The following is a 20400-nucleotide window of genomic DNA, read 5'->3' as shown; positions in this document are numbered from 1 at the left end:
GTAAACAGGTCAACTCAGTCATAGCTGATGGGAATGATATTGTAATTGATATAAAATTGTGTTGGTGGTTTAGTCACTAAGTCAAGTCTGATTCTTGTGACCCCATGGACTGTGGCCCACCAGGATCCTCTGTCCATGAGATTTCCCAGGCAAGAATACTGGAATGAATTGCCATTTCCTTCTCCAGGGGATCTTCCTGACCCAGGGATAGAACTCACATCTCTTGTGTCTCCTGCACTGCAGGCAGATTCTTTACTGCTGAGCCACCAGGGAAGCCTTGCTATTAAATTCAGTTCAGTTCAGTCGCTCAATCGTGTCCAACTCTTTGTGATCCCATGGACTGCAGCACACCAGGCCTCCCTGTCCATCACCAAACTCCCAGAATTTACTCAAACTCATGTCCATTGAGTTGGTGATGCCATCCAACCATCTCATCCTCTGTCATACCCCTCTTCTTCTGCCTTCAATCTTTCCTAGCATCAGGATCTTTTGAAATGAGTAAGTTCTTTGCATCAGGTGGCCAAAGTATTGGAGTCTCAGCTTTAGTACCAGTCCTTCCAATGAATATTCAGGACTGATTTCCTTAGGATGGACTGGTTAGATCTCCTTGCTGTCCAAGGGACTCTCAAGGGGCTTCTCCAACACCACAGGTTAAAAGCATCGGTTCTTCGGCACTCAGCTTTCTTTACAGTCCAACTCTCACATTCATACTTAACTACTGGAAAAACCATATCTTTGACCAGACAGACCTTTCTTGGCAAAATAATGTCTCTTCTTTTTAATATGCTGTCTAGGTTGGTCATAACTTTTCTTCCAAGGAGCAAGCGTCTTTTAATTTCATGGCTACAGTCATCATCTGCAATGATTTTGGAGCCCCCCAAATAAAGTCTCTCACTATTTCCACTATTTCCATATCTATTTGCCATGAAGTGATAGGGCCAGATGCCATGATCTTAGTTTTCTGAATGTTGAGCTTTAAGCCAGCTTTTTCACTCTCCTCTTTCACTTTCATCAAGAGACTCTTTAGTTCTTCGCTTTCTGCTAAATCTGGTGTCACCTGCATATCTGAGGTTATTGATATTTCTCCCAGCAATCTTGATTCCAGTTTGTGCTTCATCCAGTCCAACTTTTCTCATGATGTACTCTGTATATAAGTTAAATAACCAGGGTGACGATATACAGCCTTGACGTACTCCTTTTCCTATTTGGAACCAGTCTGTTGTTCCATGTCCAGTTCTAACTGTTGCTTCTTGTCTCAGGAGGCAGGTCAGGTGGTCTGGTATTCCCATCTCTTTCAGAATTTTCCACAGTTTATTGTGATCCACACATTTGAAGGCTTTGACATAGTCAATAAAGCAGAAGTAGATGTTTTTCCGGAACTCTCTTGCCTTTTCGATGATCCAGTGGATGTTGGCAATTTGATCTCTGGTTCCTCTGCCTTTCCTAAATCCAGCTTGAACATTTGGAAGTTCACAGTTCACATACTATTGATGCCTGGCTTGGAGAATTGTAAGCATTACTTTAGTGTGTGAAATGAGTGCAGTTGTGCGGTAGTTTGAGCATTCTTTGTCATTGCCTGTCTTTGGGATTGGAATAAAAACTGACCTATACCAGTCCTGTGGCTGCTGCTGAGTTTTCCAAATTTGCAGGCATATTGAGTGCAGTACTTTCACAGTATCATCTTTTAGGATTTGAAATATTCTATCACCTCCACTAGCTTTGTTCATAGTGATGCTTCCTAAGGCCCACTTGACTTCGCATTCCATGATGTCTGTCTCTAGGTGAGTGATCACACCATCGTGATTATCTGGGTCATGAAGATCTTTTTTGTATAGTTCTTCTGTGTATTCTTGCCACCTCTTCTTAATATCTTTTGCTTCTGTTAGTTCCATACCATTTCTGTCCTTTATTGAGCCCATCTTTGCATGAAGTGTTCCCTTGGTATCTCTAATTTTCTTGAAGAGATCTCTAGTCTTTCTCATTCTGTTCTTTTCTTCTCTTTCTTTGCACTGATCACTGAGAAAAGCTTTCTTATCTCTCTTTCCTGTTCTTTGGAACTCTGCATTCAAATGGGTATATCTTTCCTTTTCTCCTTTGCTTTTCACTTCTCTTCTTTTCACAGCTATTTGTAAGGCCTCCTCAGACAACCATTTTTCCTTTTTGCATTTCTTTTTCTTGGGGATGGTTTTGATTACCGCCTCCTGTACAATGTTACGAACCTCCATCCATAGTTCTTCAGACACTGTGTCTATCAGATCTCATCCCTTGAATCTATTTGTCACTTCCACTGTATAATCGTAAGGGATTTGATTAAGGTCATACCTGAATGGTTTAGTGGTTTTCCCTACTTTCTTCAATTTAAGTCTGAATTTGGCAATAAGGAGCTCATGATCTGAGCCACAGTCAGTTCCCGGTCTTGTTTTTGCTGGCTATATAGAGCTTCTCCATCTTTGCCTGCAAAGAATATAATCAGTCTGGCTTGAAATTAAGGGACTAATTTGATATATTTTTAAAAGTTGAAAAGGAAACATGTATAAGGATTTCACTGTGGCAGTATTTGTAACTGTGAAATATTATAGACAACTTTATCAATAAATAAAAGGAAAATTTGGTATGTTAGCTATATAGAATTTTGTAGTATTTAAAAGGGCTAGAATTTAGGAGTTCCTTGGTTGTCCAGTGGTTAGGATCCCAGGTTTTCACTGCCATGGCCTGGAATCAGCCCCTGGTCAGGGAACTGAGATCTTGTGATTATGAGTGTGACCAAAATAAAATAAAAGGGCTAGATTTTACAAATAAAGAAAAGATTAATTTTTAGAAAGCAGCATTAAGGGGCTTCCCTAGTGGTCCAGTGGTTAAGAATCCATCTGCCAATGCAGGGGACACAGGTTTGATCCCTGCTCTGGGAAGATCCCACATGCCACGAGGCAACTAAACTGATGAGCCACAACTACTGAGCCATTGCTCCAGAGTCCGTGAGCCACAGCTACTAAGCCTGCAATCCTAGATGATGTGCTCTGCAACAAGAGAAGCCACTGGAATGGGAAACCCACACACCGCAACTCAAGAATAGCCCCTGCTTGCTGCAACTAGAGAAAAGCCCACACACAGCAACAAAGGCCCAGCACAAAAATAAACTAAATAAATATTAAAAAAGCATTAAGGAAAAAATAACTTGCACTTTTAGGACACAGAAAGTAAATGTGATGGTTTAGTTGCTAAGTAGTGTCTGACTCTTTGCAGCCCCATGGACTGTAGCCTGCCAGGCTCCTCTGTCCATGGGATTTTCCAGTCAAGAATACTGGAGTGGGTTGCCACTTCCTTCTCCAGGGGATCTTCTGGACCCAAGAACTGAACCCAGGTCTCCTGCGTTGCAGGCAGATTCTTTACCAACTGAGCTAGGAGGTAAGCCCTGTAGTTACATTTATATAAACATGAAAAATGAACTGCAGAGTAAGAAAAACTGCATCAAAATGTACATCAAAATATAAACAGAGGTAGAGACTTCTGACTGTGGCTTTGTGAAGAGTTCTGTATAACCTCTTAACATATATAGCATACACATACACACAAACTGAATAAAATGATAAAAAAAAAATACCCATTTCAGGACACTGGAAATAGATAAGCAGATAACAAATTGCAAATCATTCTCAAAAAACTGTTAGAGCTTTCGGTGAAGAGTGAGTCTTTTTGGCATCTTGCCTGGTGCTGCTCCCACCCATCCACAGCCCCAGCTCAGTCCTTGAAGAACACAATTTTATCAACAGGTTCTCTTTAGCCAAAGAGAACCAACAGCTTTGCTGGCACAGGAGGCTAGTGACTCGTTTAGAGCACGGGACAAAAGCCTACAGATTTATCAGCTGAAAGTGGCCAGCGTAGTGGGAAATGAATTGGGGAATGCCTGGTAATTGTTAGCCTGAATATACTGTACTGGTTGGTGTCAGTAGCAGGCCAGTCATCAATTTTAACTGAAAGAACCTTGAAATGAGAGAGCCATAAAAAGGCTAAATAAGTTCTCCCAACATCTCTGGCCACCTGGGAAATCACATACTCATGCAGGGGACGCTGGGGGGGTCCAGCAAAAAGCAGTCAAAGGAGACTTAAAATGTGGTAGAGCTTTGAACACACTCCCCAATCTACATACAGATCGCTCAACAGAGGACGAAAGACGTAGCATCTGGAGGCATTTGAGCACAACCTCTTCCCAAGTCAGTGGGTCAACACAATTAGGCAGACACAGGGGTCACCTCCAGGAATCCAGACTAAAAATTTAAACATTGAAACCTGAGCAAAGACTTTTAGTTTTTGGTCCAGTGTGTAGGAATCATCAGTCCATTCTAACAATATAGAAGCTGATCAAACTGAAAAATCAATAACTCTTCTTTGATCTGTCAAAGAAGTGAGGTCATGGGTCACAAATCAACTGATCCCTCTGAAACTGGAGAAACAGGTGAATACAGAGAATCACAGTTTACCAGAACAGATCACCATCTTGACAGAAACCAGTACTGGGGTTAAGAAAACCTGAACTGTAGTTGATGAATTTCTAGAAGCTCAGTGTGGGCAAAAATTTTTAATTTTTAATTAAAAATTAGGAGAGTTAAAAATTCCAAGGTTACTCAATCATAGGGGATCCCCCATACTTTATATTTTTACCTCCAGGAACTTTGTCAGGTTTTCAAAGTGAATATTGGAGGAAAAAAAAAAACCCTTGCTTGCAGCAGGGAGGGGGGAAAGTAGCCATTTAAAAAATATACCAGAGCATTCTGCTTAACAAGGCCTGCCTTCAAGAGAAACTTTTTTTTTTTTTTTAACTAGACCCTAAATATTGGATTTCCCCCCCGCCCCCAGAACCTAACCAACCTGAGGAGATGGAAATTTCCAACTTTAGCCTCCTCCATGCTGTCCCATCTGAGGGAGAGGGGGACTGAGGAGCCTTGTAGAGTTCACAATCCAGAGGCACGGGCTCACCAAAACTCAGGATTATACAATGCTTCCCTTCCCCCAACACCTTACTACCACAGTACTAAAGGCCTGTTTGGAGCTGTTCCTTTTATACAATGCATCATGCACACTTACCAAGAAGAAATACAAGGCATACTAAACGTCAAAGACCATAATTTAAAGAGACAGAACAAGCATCAGTATCTTACTTACTTACTTAGAAATGGAAAATGAAGTGGCTTAGTCGTGTCCAACTCTTTGCGACCCCATGGACTGTACTGCCGGGCTCCTCTGCCCATGGGGTTTTCCAGGCAAGAATACTGGAGTGGGTTGCCGTTTGCTTCTCCAGGGGATCTTCCCGACCAAAGGATCGAACCTGGATCTCCTGCACTGCAGGCAGACTCTTTACCGTCTGAGCCACTGGAATTATCAGACTGAGAATCTAAAACAACTATGTGATGTCCAAGGGCAGGACATGGATTTCTCAGCTTAAAATAGAGAATACACCCTTCCCCTGCCTTTGTTTTTTGGAAGGGGTAGGGTGTCTGTTATTGATCTATCTGGACCCTCAAGGACTGGGCAATGTCTGCCCATACTGGAGAGAGTGGAACTTCTTTACTGAGTCTACTGATTCAGATGCTCATCTCTCCTGAAAACACCCTCAGAGACACACTCAGAAATAATGTTCTGCCAGCTATTTGGGCGTCCTTCAGCCCAGTCAAGCTGACACAAAAGTCACCATCATAAATCCACTCCTCATCAACTTGATATCTATACACATCTCCTTAATCTTCAAATGAAGACAATACCAAGGTCATCATTTTACCTGACATGATACAGCTCTCCTGGTTACAACTGAAAAGACACTAATCCCTTCCCCAGAAGAGGAGGTGAAGTCCTTCAGGATGTTGACTCGCCTTGTGGTATCCCATAACTGGAAAGCTATGATGTAAATTTGATGATCCCCAATGGCTGATACAAGGCTAATACATCTTATGTTACATGATAAGAAAATAAAATAGTAAAGAAAACAAAGACATTTGCTTAATATGAATATGTGTATACACACACATACACAAATGTATTTATAAAATAAGGAAATTCTCATTACATTGCAGTCCTCATTTCTGTAACTGGTTCTGTGGTCATGGCTGGTATTTATATCTTTTTCTACTACCCATTCTATATCCCTTTTGTCTTCAAGAAGCACCTTAGCTGGTAATGATGCTTTATCTAGTAAAGTGGCCCAAACCTTCATTCCTGAATGGGTCATTACTAATCTGGCCTGGATTAGGATGTTGTAGTTTTTCATTGATCTTAATCACAGGGCACAGTACTACTAAGAGAAGCCCTAAGGGACCTGCTGTATTCCAGACAGACTCTCCTGACCTCCACTGTGGAGTAGTACTCCAGTTTCCCCTGAGGGATCAGGAGCAATCACTCCAGTCAGCACAGTAACTCCTTTCCCTGTCTTTTGATTCAAAGGCATGAGGAATCCAAATGACCAGGTGGTGGTCTCAACTTCCAGTTCAGTGGAATCATTGTATCTCCTAATGAATTCATTCATCCCTCTAGAACTAAGACCTTTAGGCCAGCAGAACATATGGTAACAGGAAGCAAAAATTTTGTTAGTGGGTCATAGGGATAATGATGAGCGATGGTACTCACATTTCCATCCCTTAATTCCTAGACCTGTGAATCCTGACTATTGGAGAAACAGCACCATATACTGGATGCTGATTCAAAGAATATACAGCCTTCTGAAGAAGCTTGACCCAGCCTTGCAAAGTATTGCCACCTAGCTGACACTGTAACAGAGTCTTCAAAAGACATCCCACTGCTTTATCAAGCTAGCTGCTTTAGGATGGTGGGCAACCATCCTAAGGGCTTCCCTGATAGCTCAGCTGGTAAAGAATCCACCTGCAATACAGGAGACACTGGTTAGATTCCTGGGTCGGGGAGATCTGCTGGAGAAGGGATAGGCTACCCACTCCAGTGTTCTTGGGCTTCCCTTGTAGCTCAGCCGGTAAAGAATCTGCCAGCAATGTGGGAGACCTGGGTTCGATTCCTGGGTTAGGAAGATCCCCTGGAGAAGGGAAAGGCTACCCACTCCAGTATTCTGGCCCGGATAATTCCATGGGCTGTATAATCCATGGGATCGCAAAGAATCAGATACGACTGAGCGACTATCACTAACTATCCTAAAGTGGTGATTTCCACAAGCCTGGGTCCATTGTTATACCTCCTTTGCTGTGAAGTGATTTCCTTGATATGAAGCAATATTGTGTGGAATATCATGATGGTGAATAAGGTATTCTCTGAGTCCCCAGATGGTAGTTTTGGCAGAAGCATTGCATGCAGGAAATGCAAATCTGCATCCAGAGTAGGTATCTGTTCCAGTAAGGACAAAACACTGGCCCTTCCATGATGGGAGTAGTCCAAAGTAACCAACCTGCTACCAGGTAAATGACTGGTCACCTGGGGAGTGGTGCCATATTGGGAATTCAGTATTGGCTCCAAGTGGAGCAGTGGTAAAGAATCCACTTGCCAGTGCAGGAGACACACGAGATGTGGCTTTGATCCCTGGGTCAGGAAGATTCCCTGGAGAAGGAAATGACAACCCACTCCAGTATTCTTGCCTGGAAAATTTCATGGACAGAGGAGCCTGGTGGGCTACAGACCATGGAGTTGCAAAGAGTCAGACATGACTGACCATGTACGCACATCATATCACTCTGTGCTGGCATACTGGGCACTCAGCAGTGGCCACGATCAAGTTGTCCTTGGTGAGTGGAGTCTGTGTTATAGAGCCCACTCCTGGTACCAAAATCCATATTAGTCAGGTTCTCCAGAGAAGCATAACCAGCAGTACATATAGACAGATATATAAGAGGAGCTTTATTATAGAAATTGGCTCATAAGTAGTTACGGAGGATGAGAAGTACCACAATCTGCCATGTATAAGCTGAAGAGCCAGGAAAGCTGATGGTATAATTTAGTCTGAGTTTGAAGGCCTGAGAACCAGGGAAGCTAACGGTGTAAATCCCAGTATGAGGACAAAGACCTGAGAACTGGGGGATGTGGGTACCTCTGATATAAGTCCTGGAATCCAAAGGCTCAAAGGGCTGGAGTAGATGGATTTCACAGTCCAAGAAAAGAAAGTGAGAGGCACCCTTCCTTTGCCCATTTTGATTCTATTCAGACTCTCAATAGATTTGATAATTCTTGTCTGTGTTGATAAGTGAAAGTGAAAGTCGCTCAGTCATGTCCAACTCTGCGACCCCATGGACTGTATAGTCCATGGAATTCTCCAGGCCAGAATACTGGAGTGAGTAGCCATTCCCTTCTCCAGGGGATCTTTCCAACCCATGGATCAGACCCAGGCCTCCCTCATTGCAGGTGGATTCTTTACTAGCTGAGCCACCGGGGAAGCCCAAGAACAGTGGAGTGGGTAGCCTATCCCCTCTCCAGCAGATCTTCCTGACCCAGGAGTCAAACTGGAGTCTCCTGCATTGCAGGCAGATACTTTACCAGCTGAGCTACCAGGGAAGCCCATGTTAATAAGGGTAGCTCTTTACTCAGTATACTAATTTAGATGTTAGTATCTTCCAGAAATACCTTCACAGACACACCAGAAATTATTATTTACCAGCTTATCTGGGATCCCTTAGCCCAGTCAAGTTGACACATAAAATTAACCATCATAAGTGCTTATTTGGGGACAGAATTATACTGGCAATCTCTATCTCCCACTTAATTTTTCTATGAATGGTAAACTGCTCTAAAAGGTTTATTAATCAAAAATAAAACCAAGCACACACAGATAGCACCAGAGCAAAGACATTAGCCTCCCAACACCGTGGGGGAGACAGATTGTATCGTTTACCTGATAAGTAGAGCCCCACAAAGATGTATCAGAATCTGTGATTACTCCTATAATTATCTAAAGTGTAGAGTTGTCAACAACAACAACAAAAAAAGAAGAATACAGAGAGGCAGACGCCCATGACTCAGAAAAAGGGCAGTCAATAGAAATTGACTCTTTAGTGGGCTAGATGTTGGATTTAGCAAAGACGTCAAAGCAGCTATCATAAATATGTTGAAAGAATTAAAGGAAACAGTTCAAAGAATTAAAAGAAAATATTATGAAAATTACTTAGCAAATATGAAATCTTTATATTTTTATAGAGAAATATAAACTGCTTAAAAAAACTAGCTAAAATGGATATTCGGGAGTTTGAAGATATAGTAACTTAATAAAAAAAATGTGTTAATGGTCTCAACATCAGCTTTGAGATAAAAGATAGAGATAGCTCAAAAGCAGGTCACTAGAGATGATCCAAACAAAAGAATAGCAATAGGAGATACTGAAGAGAAATGAGAGCATAAGAGATCTGTGCGATAACAGCAGGAGTACAAACACTCATATAATGGGAGCTCCATGGGGAGAGGAGAAAGAACAAGGCAGAAAATCATCTAAAGAAATCATGGCCCCAAATTCCCAAGTTTGATAAAAATGTTATCCACAGATCTGAAAGTCTCAATGCCAAATAAGGTAAGCACAAATAAAACCACAACTGCACATGTAGTCAAACTGTTGAATGACAAAGAGAAAATCTTAAAAGCAGCAATGGAAAAACAACTATTTACAGGGGAACAATAATATGATTAATGGTTGATTTTTCATCAGATAAATTAAGGCTAGAAGGCAGTGGAAAATACCACAGTAAAATTCAGCCAAGAATTGTACATCCCACAAAACTCTCCTTCAGAAATGAAGGTGAGATAAAGACATTTCTTGATAAACAAAATCAGGATGTATTGGTAGCAGCCTTGCCCTAAAAAAAACACTAAAGGAAACCCTCAAGCTGAAAGAAAATGACAGCAGGTGGTAAGTCATCCACAGAAAGGAATGGAATTGGAACTGATAAGTATGGGGAAAATACAGTAGACTATATTCACATACACAAATATTCATCAGCTTGTGAATGTGTAAACAAAATGTCATATATCCATATGATAGAAAAATACTCATTGAGAAAAAGAAGTGAAGTACTAATTCATGCAACAACATGGATGAACCTCAAAACAGCATGCTACATGAAAGAATCAGCTTGAAAAGACCACATATTGTGTGATCACATCATGTATCATGGTTACATAACTATTACAGACTGTATAATTACAATGGGTGAATGGGTATTATACAGTTTACACCTTAATACAGTGGCTAAAAAATGTTAGTGCCTGTTCCCAAGTGATGTGTATGGAGACAATTTTCATTTTCGTTTTGCTTCTCTGCATTTTCTAGATTGATTACAAAATATCTATTATGTTTGGAATAAAAGACATCATTGGAAGTAAATTTTTAAACAATAACAACTGTATATTTAAAATTCTTTTAAAATCAAAACTCACTCTCTCCACACACATACACTCAACAGGAACCCCAATAAACAGCAATCTCTGTAAGACTTTAACTAAAAATATAGTCTTCCATTGCACATGAGAGTTTAATTTGTGGTTATTTTAGAGCTTAGGATAAGACTGTTCAGACATAAGCTTTCTTTTCCTACAGAAAATCCATGCATTTCATAAAAAAAAAAATTAGAACTTCATCTGATGCCATCAAACTATATCTGAGATTGTTTGAAGCTTTTATGAGTCCTGGAAAGAGGATAGCTATGGGCTTTAAGCATGAAAATGTCTAATTGATTGAGCCAAAGTTGAATTAGACACTTGTAAAGGTTAGCATATTGCTTTAAATAATTGTTTCCCTTTTATGCAGATGCTGTTGGGCTGTATTTTATGAAAAGCATCACTGCATATCAAACAACATTGGGCCCAGATGATTATGAAACACTGACAACTGTTGAAGAATTTTGCAAATGGCTTGTTCAAAATGGGGAAAAGCAGGTAAATATTATCAACTCACAAATGTAATTGCTAGATTGTTTGTTAGATTGAGGCAGTCGTTTTCATTTCATAATTCAGAAAGTCCTGTGCTGTAAAGAACAATATTGCATAGGAACCTGGAATGTTTGGTCCATGAATCAAGGTAAATTGGAAGTCATCAAACAGGAGATGGCAAGAGTGAACATTGACATTTTAGGAATCAATGAACTAAAATGGACTGGAATGGATGAATTTAATTCAGATGACCATTATATCTACTACTGTGGGCAAGAATCCATTTGGAAGAAATGGGGTAGCCTTCATAGTCAACAAAAGAGTCCAAAATGCAGTACTTGGGTGCAGTCTCAAAAATGACAGAATGATCTCTGTTTCCAAGGCAAACCATTCAATATCACAGTAATCCAAGTCTATGCCCCAACCACTAATGCCGAAGAAGCTGAAGTTGATTGGTTCTATGAAGACCTACTGAGCTGAGCGCCGAAGAATTGCTGCTTTTGAACTGTGGTGTTGGAGAAGACTCTTGAGAGTCCCTTGGACTGCAAGGAGGTCCAGCCAGTCCATCCTAAAGGAGATCAGTCCTGAGTGTTCATTGGAAGGACTGATGTTGAAACTGAAACTCCACTACTTTGGCCACCTGATGTTAAGAGCTGACTCATTTGAAAATACCCTGATGCTGGGAGAGATTGAGGGCAGGAGGAGAAGGGGATGACAGAGGATGAGATGGTTGGATGGCATCACAGACTCGATAGACATGAGTTTGGGTAAACTCTGGGAGTTGGTGATGGACCGGGAGGCTTGGCATGCTGTGGTCCGTGGGGTCACAAAGAGTTGGACATGACTGAGTGACTGAACTGAACTGAACTGAACTGATGAAGACCTACAAGACCTTCTAGAACTAACACCAAAAAAAGATGTCCTTTTCATCATAGGGGACTAGAATGCAAAAGTAGGAAGTCAAGAGATACCTGGAGTAATAGGCAAATTTGGCCTCAGAATACAAAATGAAGCAGGGCAAAGGCTAACAGAGTTTTGCCAAGAGAACACACTCATCATAGGAAACACCCTCTTCCAACACCACAAGAGACAACTCTATACATGGACATCACCGGATGGTCAATACCAAATCAGATTGATAATATTCTTTGCAACCAAAGATGGAGAAGCTCTATACAGCCAGGAAAAACAAGACTGGGAGCTGACTGTGGCTCAGATCATGACTCCTTATTGCAAAATTCAGACTTAAATTGAAGAAAGTAGGGAAAACCACTGGGCTTCTCTGGTGGCTCAGCTGGTAAAGAATCCACCTGCAACGTGGAGACCTGCATTCCATCCCTGGGTTGGGAAGATCCCCTGGAGAAGGGCATGGCAACCTACTTTAGAATTATGGCCTGGAGAATTCCATGGACCGTTTAGTCCATGGGGTTGCAAAAGTCAGACATGACGGAATGACTTTCAGTTCTTCTAGGGAAAACAACTAGGCCATTCAGGTATGACCTAAATCAAATCCCTTATGATTATACAGTGGAAGTGACAAATAGATTCAAGGGATTAGATCTGATAGACACAGTGTCTGAAGAACTATAGATGGAAGTTTGTAACATTGTACGAATGTTTGGTGGTGATCAAAACCATCCCTAAGAAAAAAAAATGCAAAAGGGCAAAATGGCTGCCTGAGGAGGCCTTAAAGAATTGAGAAAAGAAGTGAAAGGCAAAGGAGAAAAGGAAAGATATACCCATCTGAATGCAGAGTTACAAAGAATAGCAAGGAGAGATAAGAAAGCCTTCCTCAGTGAACAATGCAAAGAAATAGAGGAAAACAATAGAATGGGAAAGATTAGAGATCTCTTCAAGAAAATTAGAGATACCAAGGGAACATTTCATGCAAAGATGGGCACAGTAAAGAACAGAAATGTCATGGACCTAACACAAGCAGAAGATATTAAGAAGAGGTGACAAGAAAACACAGAAGAACTATACAAAAAAGACCTTAGTGACCCAGATAAGCATGATGGTGTGATCACTCACCTAGAGCCAGATATCCTGGAGTGCGAAGTCAAGTGGGCCTTAGGAGGCATCACTACAAACAAAGCTAGTGGAGGTAATAGAATTCCAGCTTAACTATTTTAAATTCTAAAAGATGATGCTGTTGGCACGCAATATGCCAGCAAATTTGGAAAATTCAACAGTGGCCACAGGACTGGAAAAGGTCAGTTTTCATTCCAATCTCAAAGAAAGGCAATGCCAAAGAATGTTCAAACTACTGCACAATTGCACTCATTTCACATGCTAACAAAGTGAAAGTGAAGTGAAGTCGCTCAGTCATGTCCAACTCTTTGTGACCCCATGGACTATAGCCTACCAGGCTCCTCATTCCATGTAATTTTCCAGGCAAGAGTACAGGAGTTGGTTGCCATTTCCTTCTCCAGGGGATCTTCCCAACCTAGGGATTGAACCCAGGTCTCCCCCTTTGCAGGCAGATGCTTTACCACCTGAGCCACTTGGGAAGCCCACGCTCTAGCAAAGTAATGCTCAAAATTCTCCAAGCCAGGCTTCAACAGTACGTGAACAGAACTTCCAGATGTTCAAGCTGGATTTAGAAAAGGCAGAGGAACCAGAGATCAAATTGCCAACATCTGTTGGATCATAGAAAAAGGAAGAGAATTCCAGAAAAACATATACTTCTGCTTCACTGACTACACTAAAACCTTTGACTGTGTGGATCACAACAAACCATAGAAATTCTTCAAGAGATGAGAATATCAGACCGCCTGACCTGCCTCCTGATAAAACTGTATGCAGGTCAAGAAGCAACCATTAGAACTGGACATGGAACAACAGACTGGTTCCAAATTGGGAAAGGAGTACATCAAGGCTGTATATTGTCACCCTTCTTTTTTAACTTATATACAGAGTACATCATGCGAAATGCTAGGCTGGATGAAACACAAGCTGGAATTACGATTGCCAGGAGAAACATCAATAACCTCAGATATGCAGTTGACAACACCCTTATGGAAGAAAGTGAAAAGGAACTAAAGAGCCTCTTGATGAAAGTGAAAGAGGAGAGTGAAAAAGCTGGCTTAAAACTCAACATTCACAAAACTAAGATTATGGCACCCCATCCCATCATTTCATGGCAAACAGATGGGCAAACAATGGAAACAGTGACAGACTTTATTTTCTTGGGCTCGAAAATCACTGCAGATGGTGACTGCAGCCATGAATTTAAAAGACACTTGCTCCTTGGAAGAAAAGCTATGACCAACCTAGACAGCATATTAAAAAGCAGAGACATTACTTTGCTGATAAAGGTCCATCAGGTCAAAGCTATGGTTTTTCCAGTAGTTATGTATGGATGTGAGAATTGGACCATAAGGAAAGCTGAGTGCTGAAGAGTTGATGCTTTTGAACTGTGGTGATGGAGAAGACTCTTGAGAGTCCCTTGGACTGCAAGGAGATCAAACCAGTCAGTCCTAAAGGAAATCAGTCCTGAATATTCACTGGAAGGACTGATGCTGAAGCTGAAGCTCCATTACTTTGGCTGCCTGATATGAAGAACTGACGTTAGAAAAGACCTCGGTGCTGGAAAGCTTGAAGGCAGTAGGAGGAGGAGACAACAGAGGACAAAATGGTTGGATGGCATCACCGACATAATGGACTTGAGGTTGAGCAAGCTCCAGGAGATGGTGAAGGATAGGGAAGCCTGGCATGCTTCAGTTCATGGGGTCTCAAAGAATCAGACATGACAGAGCATCTGAGCAACAACATTCAGAAACAGAAGCTCAGAGGAAGCTCAGGTAATGCCCGGAATAAAAATAGGGCTGGTGCATCTTGCAATAATAGTTTTTTTTTTTTTTAAGTATTTTTCCTGTACCTTGAAATATGAACTCATTCGCATCCAGGACACATATAATCTCTAGTCCTGTAAATTTCATATTTTAAGTTAAAATGGGCTTTCATCTTTAGATATAGCTAAGTTTTTTTTTTTTTTTTACTCTTGATATATTATTTCCTTCTCAGTTTCTGGTCTTCAGCTCTTTATTGACCAAGCTTTTGTTTTCACATTAAAAAAGAGTTATAGCCATCAAAAGAAGCTTTTGATCGCTGACCTTTTTACTAGAAGTCCCATGAGTCTAAACTCTTACTCAAAAACTTTGGACCTGAACTTTATGTACTGAGTTTAGCATGAAGGCAGTGAAGACCTTTATTTGTCATGAGATACCACGTGACTTTGATCTGACCAAGTCAACCCCTTATTCTTCCTTAGGCATGTGAAGAAACAGTATGGATCTGACATGATCTTGTTGGCCATGTGATAACCAGTTTAAGAGTAGGGTTCTAGGCACATAATAGGGAAGTTTTTTTTTTTTTTTCCGAGGAATGAAGAAAAAGCTTTTTTTATTTCACATTTGAACATTTTTATAAATGATGACATTTTCTTTGGTTCTGTTCATTGCCACTTGTAGAGGCAAAAAACGTGGTGATGATTTGCAGTTTTTTTTATTATTATTTTTATAATGGCTTTGGCATTTTCTGTTGGTTCAGAAGATTAATATAAGCTAGCAAAGCCAGAGCTGTGTCTAATATTTTAATTTAGTTTCCATGGTGTGAAGGCACTTGGTCAGAATCTCGTAGCATATTCTTGTTAGGTTCTGATACAGTGAACATCTTGACTTTGTGATAAGACACCAGTATCAATACCTAACAGCTGTCTGCTTCTAACCACATGTACCAATCTCCTAGAGAGAGAGATGAAAGCACATGAGTGCCAGGTGGCTCTGAATCTAAACCACAGGCAGGACTGTGGACAGATCACCTTTACTACTAGGAAACTAGCTCCAGGAGGGCAAGGGTTTTTGTCTGTTTTGTGCACTGCTGTGTCCTCAATGCCTGAAACAGTAACTGGTACATAGTAGGTGCTCAATAACTTGAGTTACTTTGCTGAATTTCATAACACACTTCCTGTGGGATGTGCATATGTACTAAGTCACTTCAGTCTGACTTCAGTGTCTGACTCTTTGCAGCCCTATGGACTGTAGCCTACCAGGCTCCTCTGTCCATGGGATTCTCCAGGCAAGAATACTGGAGCGGGTTGCCATGCCTTCCTCCAGGGGATCTTCCTGACCCAGGGATCGAACCCGAGTCTCCTACATCTCCTGCATTGGCAGGTGGGTTCTTTACCGCTAGTGCCACCTGAAACCGTAGCCCAAAAGAAACTGATCTCAGGGAGACAGCAGTGAGCAGTCCTGAAGAGAGATCTTAGTTCCCTGCCAGGAATTGAACACGGGTGGCCTGGATGAAAACCAGGAATCCTAGCTACTAGACCATCAGGGATAATTCCATTTTAAAAGGAGATTTTTCTTCCACCCTTAAAGCCTGAGATGAGACCCTCAGCCTGTTCTAGAGGACCATAACAGAAACTCAGATGATTTAGGAATTATTTTTCCTTTGAAAAATAACATTTTTTTTCAAATAGAGGTTTAATCTGCCACTGATAAAAAAATAAACAGGATCCACTAGCCAGAACTGCCATCTTCCAGATTGAGAGTATCATCTCAGGCTTGAGAATAGGAGAAAAAGCTCCTTTTAAACTGGAATTGTTGACACCATTTTATCTTAGTATATTGAGTACAATTTATTTTCAACAAAAATATATGTGTATGTATATATTGTATGTATTGACTATATAAAATGTTGTCTATTACACACACACACGTATGATTTTTTAAAGTTCAGTTCAGTTCAGTCGCTCAGTTGTGTTCAACTCTTTGTGACCCCATGAACTGCAGCACATCAGGCCTCCCTGTCCATCACCAACTCCCAGGGTCCACCCAAACCCATGTCCGTTGAGTCGGTGATGCCATCCAACCATCTCATCCTCTGTCATCCCCTTCTCCTCCTGCCCTCAATCTTTCCTAGCATCAGGGTCTTTTCAAATGAGTCAGCTCTCTACATCAGGTGGCCAAAGTATTGGAGCTTCAGCTTCAACATCAGTCCCTCCAATGAACACCCAGGACTGATCTCCTTTAGGATGGACTAGTTGGATCTCCTCGCAGCCCAAGGGACTTTCAAGAGTCTGCAACACCACAGTTCAAAAGCATCAACTCTTCGGCGCTCAGCTTTCTTTATAGTCCAACTCTCACATCCATACATGACTACTGGAAAAACCATAGCCTTCAGTAGATGGACCTTTGTTGGCAAAGTAATGTCTCTGCTTTTTAATATGCTATCTAGGTTGGTCATAACTTTCCTTCCAAGGAGCAAGCGTCTTTTAATTTCATGGCTACAATAACCATCTGCAGTGATTTTGGAGCCCAGAAAAATAAAGTCAGCCACTGTTTCCACTGTTTCCCCATCTATTTGCCATGAAGTGATGGGACCAGATGCCATGATCTTAGTTTTCTGAATGTTGAGTTTTAAGCCAACTTTTTCACTCTCCTCTTTCACTTTCATCAAGAGGCTCTTTAGTTCTTCTTCACTTTCTGCCATAACGGTGATGTCATCTGCATATCTGAGGTTACTGATATTTCTGCCGGCCATCTTGATTCCAGCTTGTGCTTCCTCAAGCCCAGCATTTCTCATGATGTACTCTGCATATAAGTTAAATAATCAGGGTGACAATATACAGCCTTGATGTACTCCTTTTCCTATTTGGAACCAGTCTGTTGTTCCATGTCCAGTTCTAAGTGTTGTTTCCTGACCTGCATATAGGTTTCTCAAAAGGCAGGTCCGGTGGTCTGGTATTCCCATCTCTCAGAATTTTCCACAGTAATTTTTTAAAGAGAGTGCAATAAAGCAAACATTGCAAAATGATAGCCAGTTGGTGAATCTGGTTGAAAATATTTTGTGTATTTATTCTACTATTCTTTCAGATTTTCTGAAGGTTTGAAAACTTTTTTAAAAAGTCATTAAAAAAAAATGGGAGCAAGGACTTGGGACTTCCTGGTGGTCCAGTGGTTAAGACTTCTATTGCAGGGGGTGCCAGATCAATCCCTCCTCAGATAGCAAAGATCCCACATGCCTTGTGGCCAAGAAACCAAAACGTAAAACAGAAACAATATTGTAACAAATTCAATAAAGAATTTAAAATTGTCCACAGTAAAAAAAAAAAACTTTAAAAAAAAAGAGCAAGGGCTATGGAATTCAGACTGGCTGGTTTGAATCTTGACACTGCTAACTGTAGGCTGTGTGAGCTCAAGCAAAATCCTTTGCCTTTATTAGTTTCCATTCCTTCATCTAGAAAAGAGTGTAATGACATTTCTCTGTTGTAGGGTAGTCATAAAGATGAAATAATATTGTCCATGTGAATTAACTGCTATAATTAATTATAAGCTTGGAACTTCAACTCTTCATGGAAACATTACCTAGATGACATATCACAACCGACTGACTGATCCTGGTGGGTTGTGCCATTGTGGGGTAGGATGCCTCCCATAGAGAAGAACACAACCAGCTTGCTCCTTCAGAATTGCCAGGCAAATTAAAAGTATGTTTGTATTTTTTTATCCCCTAGGAGGCTTATAGACTGCTAAAGGCTTCATTGAGATCTCACCTCATCAGCTATGGTGACTGTAGTGAAAAAGTGGCTGAAAGATTTTATAACATGGGCAAGATCTGCTTTGCCAAAGGAGAGCTCAGAAAGGCAGGTCAGCTGCTAAGGAAGGTAAATACTGGCTGGTTTTGTTACATTTGCTGCCAAGCCTGTAAGCACAATGTGAGGGGAGGTGTGTGTGCGTGTGTGTGTTTTCCCTTCACTTCCTTTTCTCTTGCCTTCCTTCCTTCTCACTCTTTTTCTTTTTTTTTTAAGTAAAGTGTTCTCTTTTAAATATTCTCCACATTGTGAGATGTGCTGAGGAAGAATATGACTACAGAAACTTTTACTGTGCCCATGCCTGGACCAGAGTCTTAAAAGAGTGACACTCTAATCCTGAAATCTTGGTATGTCAGTAGCAGAATCTTGAGGAAGCACTCGAGGTTGTGTTAGAACAAGGAACACTTTGTACAGCCGTCCTTACTCAAGTACTGATTCCTGGTATCCTAGAAGTTTATTCCCTGGAAGTAGAAGTGGCAAGAGGTGTGACTAACAGTTGTTCAACCTGTCAGCATACTAACAGACCAAGCTTAAGACGTAGTAAGATTGGTAGTGATGTCTCTACTTAAAACCCAGATTTGTTCAATGTCAGAGGAAAAGTTAGTATAAATCAACTAATATTCATGAAAATGAAAGTGAAAGTCACTCAGTCATGTCTGACTCTTTGCAACCCCATGGAGTATACAGTCCGTGGAATTCTCCAGGCCAGAATACTGGAGTGGGTAGCCTTTCCTTTCTCCAGGGCAGAGTCAAAAGCAGCCCACACATGTATATTGCCAAATGTCAGGACTGGATACATTTTATCTCCTTTCAGGTTAACTAAATGTAATCAGAAAATACATATTGAAATAGTAAGTAACAGAAGAAAGGGGACTTCATTCTGAAGGTTAAGAGAAAACAAAAACCCTATGAAAATATAAGGTCACAACAGCTTCTTCAGGGGAAGGATAAACACATGGCTGGCAGCTCTGTCATGGGATCATAAACCTGTAAGAAAAGAAAACTTTAAAATGAAAAGATCACAGTTTGAGACCAAAAGATGAGATGAAAGTAAATTTTTAAGGGTGAATTAAGGAATTTCAGGAAAACAAGAAATTTGAAACAATGCAATCCAGATTGAAAATATTGAAGAGAATCTTAACATGCTGAATGTTGTTGAGCAATATTCCCCAAATCTAGGATTGCAACAGAACAAAACAAATTTGTAAAACAAAATAAAAACGAAACAGAAAACAGATTCCTGAGTCCCACCCCAGACTATTAAATCAGATATTCTAAGACTGGTGTCCAGAATCTGCATTTTTAATCCTCTTTAGCCAAAGAATTCTAATGTATTTCTGAAGAGAGACTGTAATATCAATACTTGAAATAGGAACAGTAATTAAAGAAATCATTGAAGATAACTTTTCTGAATCGTAAAAGACCACATTGTAAGGGCTTGTTTACCATGTTCCACACAAAATCAATGAAAGGAGAGACCCAGCTAGATCTTACCTAGCAATGAAGGCCCTGCCCTCCATTTAGAATAGGGATTCAACCTGAATCTTTGTTTGGATGCCAGACATTGTGTATTTTACATTATTGAGCGTTGGATATTTTTGTGTTCCTGTAAGTATTCTTGAACTTTGTTCTGGAACTCAGTCAAATTACTTTGTTGTGAAATTCAGTTACATTGGAGTTTGGTCCTTTTAGGTCTTGCTTTTAAGATTTGTTAGATGGGACAAGGGGTCATTTAGTCAAGGGCTACTTATCCCCCATTACTGAAGCAAAAGCCTCAATACCTCTGATAGCCCACCCAGTGCTTCATGACAATGTGGCTTTCCAGTTTGGCTGGTGGGAACAGGCATTGTACCTGGCGGTATGTAAACACTGCCCTGTCCCCTCTGGGACCTGCAGATGATTCTTTTCTCAAGCCTTGGGTAGTTTTTACATGTCTGTGTTAATCA

At 40.8% G+C, this 20400-nt stretch overlaps 1 protein-coding gene across 2 annotated transcripts in view; it reads left to right on the top strand.

Annotated features, from left to right (window-relative positions):
- The window catches only part of TTC23L (tetratricopeptide repeat domain 23 like), a 73937-nt gene that overhangs the window by 40711 nt on the left and 12826 nt on the right, over positions 1–20400 (top strand). For both annotated transcript variants that reach the window (XM_043887407.1, XM_043887409.1), the window contains exons 9-10: positions 10736–10863; positions 18377–18526. In XM_043887407.1, coding sequence (XP_043743342.1) covers positions 10736–10863; positions 18377–18526 — 278 coding nt within the window. The remainder of the gene's footprint in view (positions 1–10735; positions 10864–18376; positions 18527–20400) is intronic.

The sequence above is a fragment of the Cervus elaphus genome, chromosome 25, assembly GCF_910594005.1.
Source record: "Cervus elaphus chromosome 25, mCerEla1.1, whole genome shotgun sequence".
NCBI lineage: Eukaryota > Metazoa > Chordata > Mammalia > Artiodactyla > Cervidae > Cervus > Cervus elaphus.
This window is presented reverse-complemented; position numbering and strand designations above follow the sequence as displayed.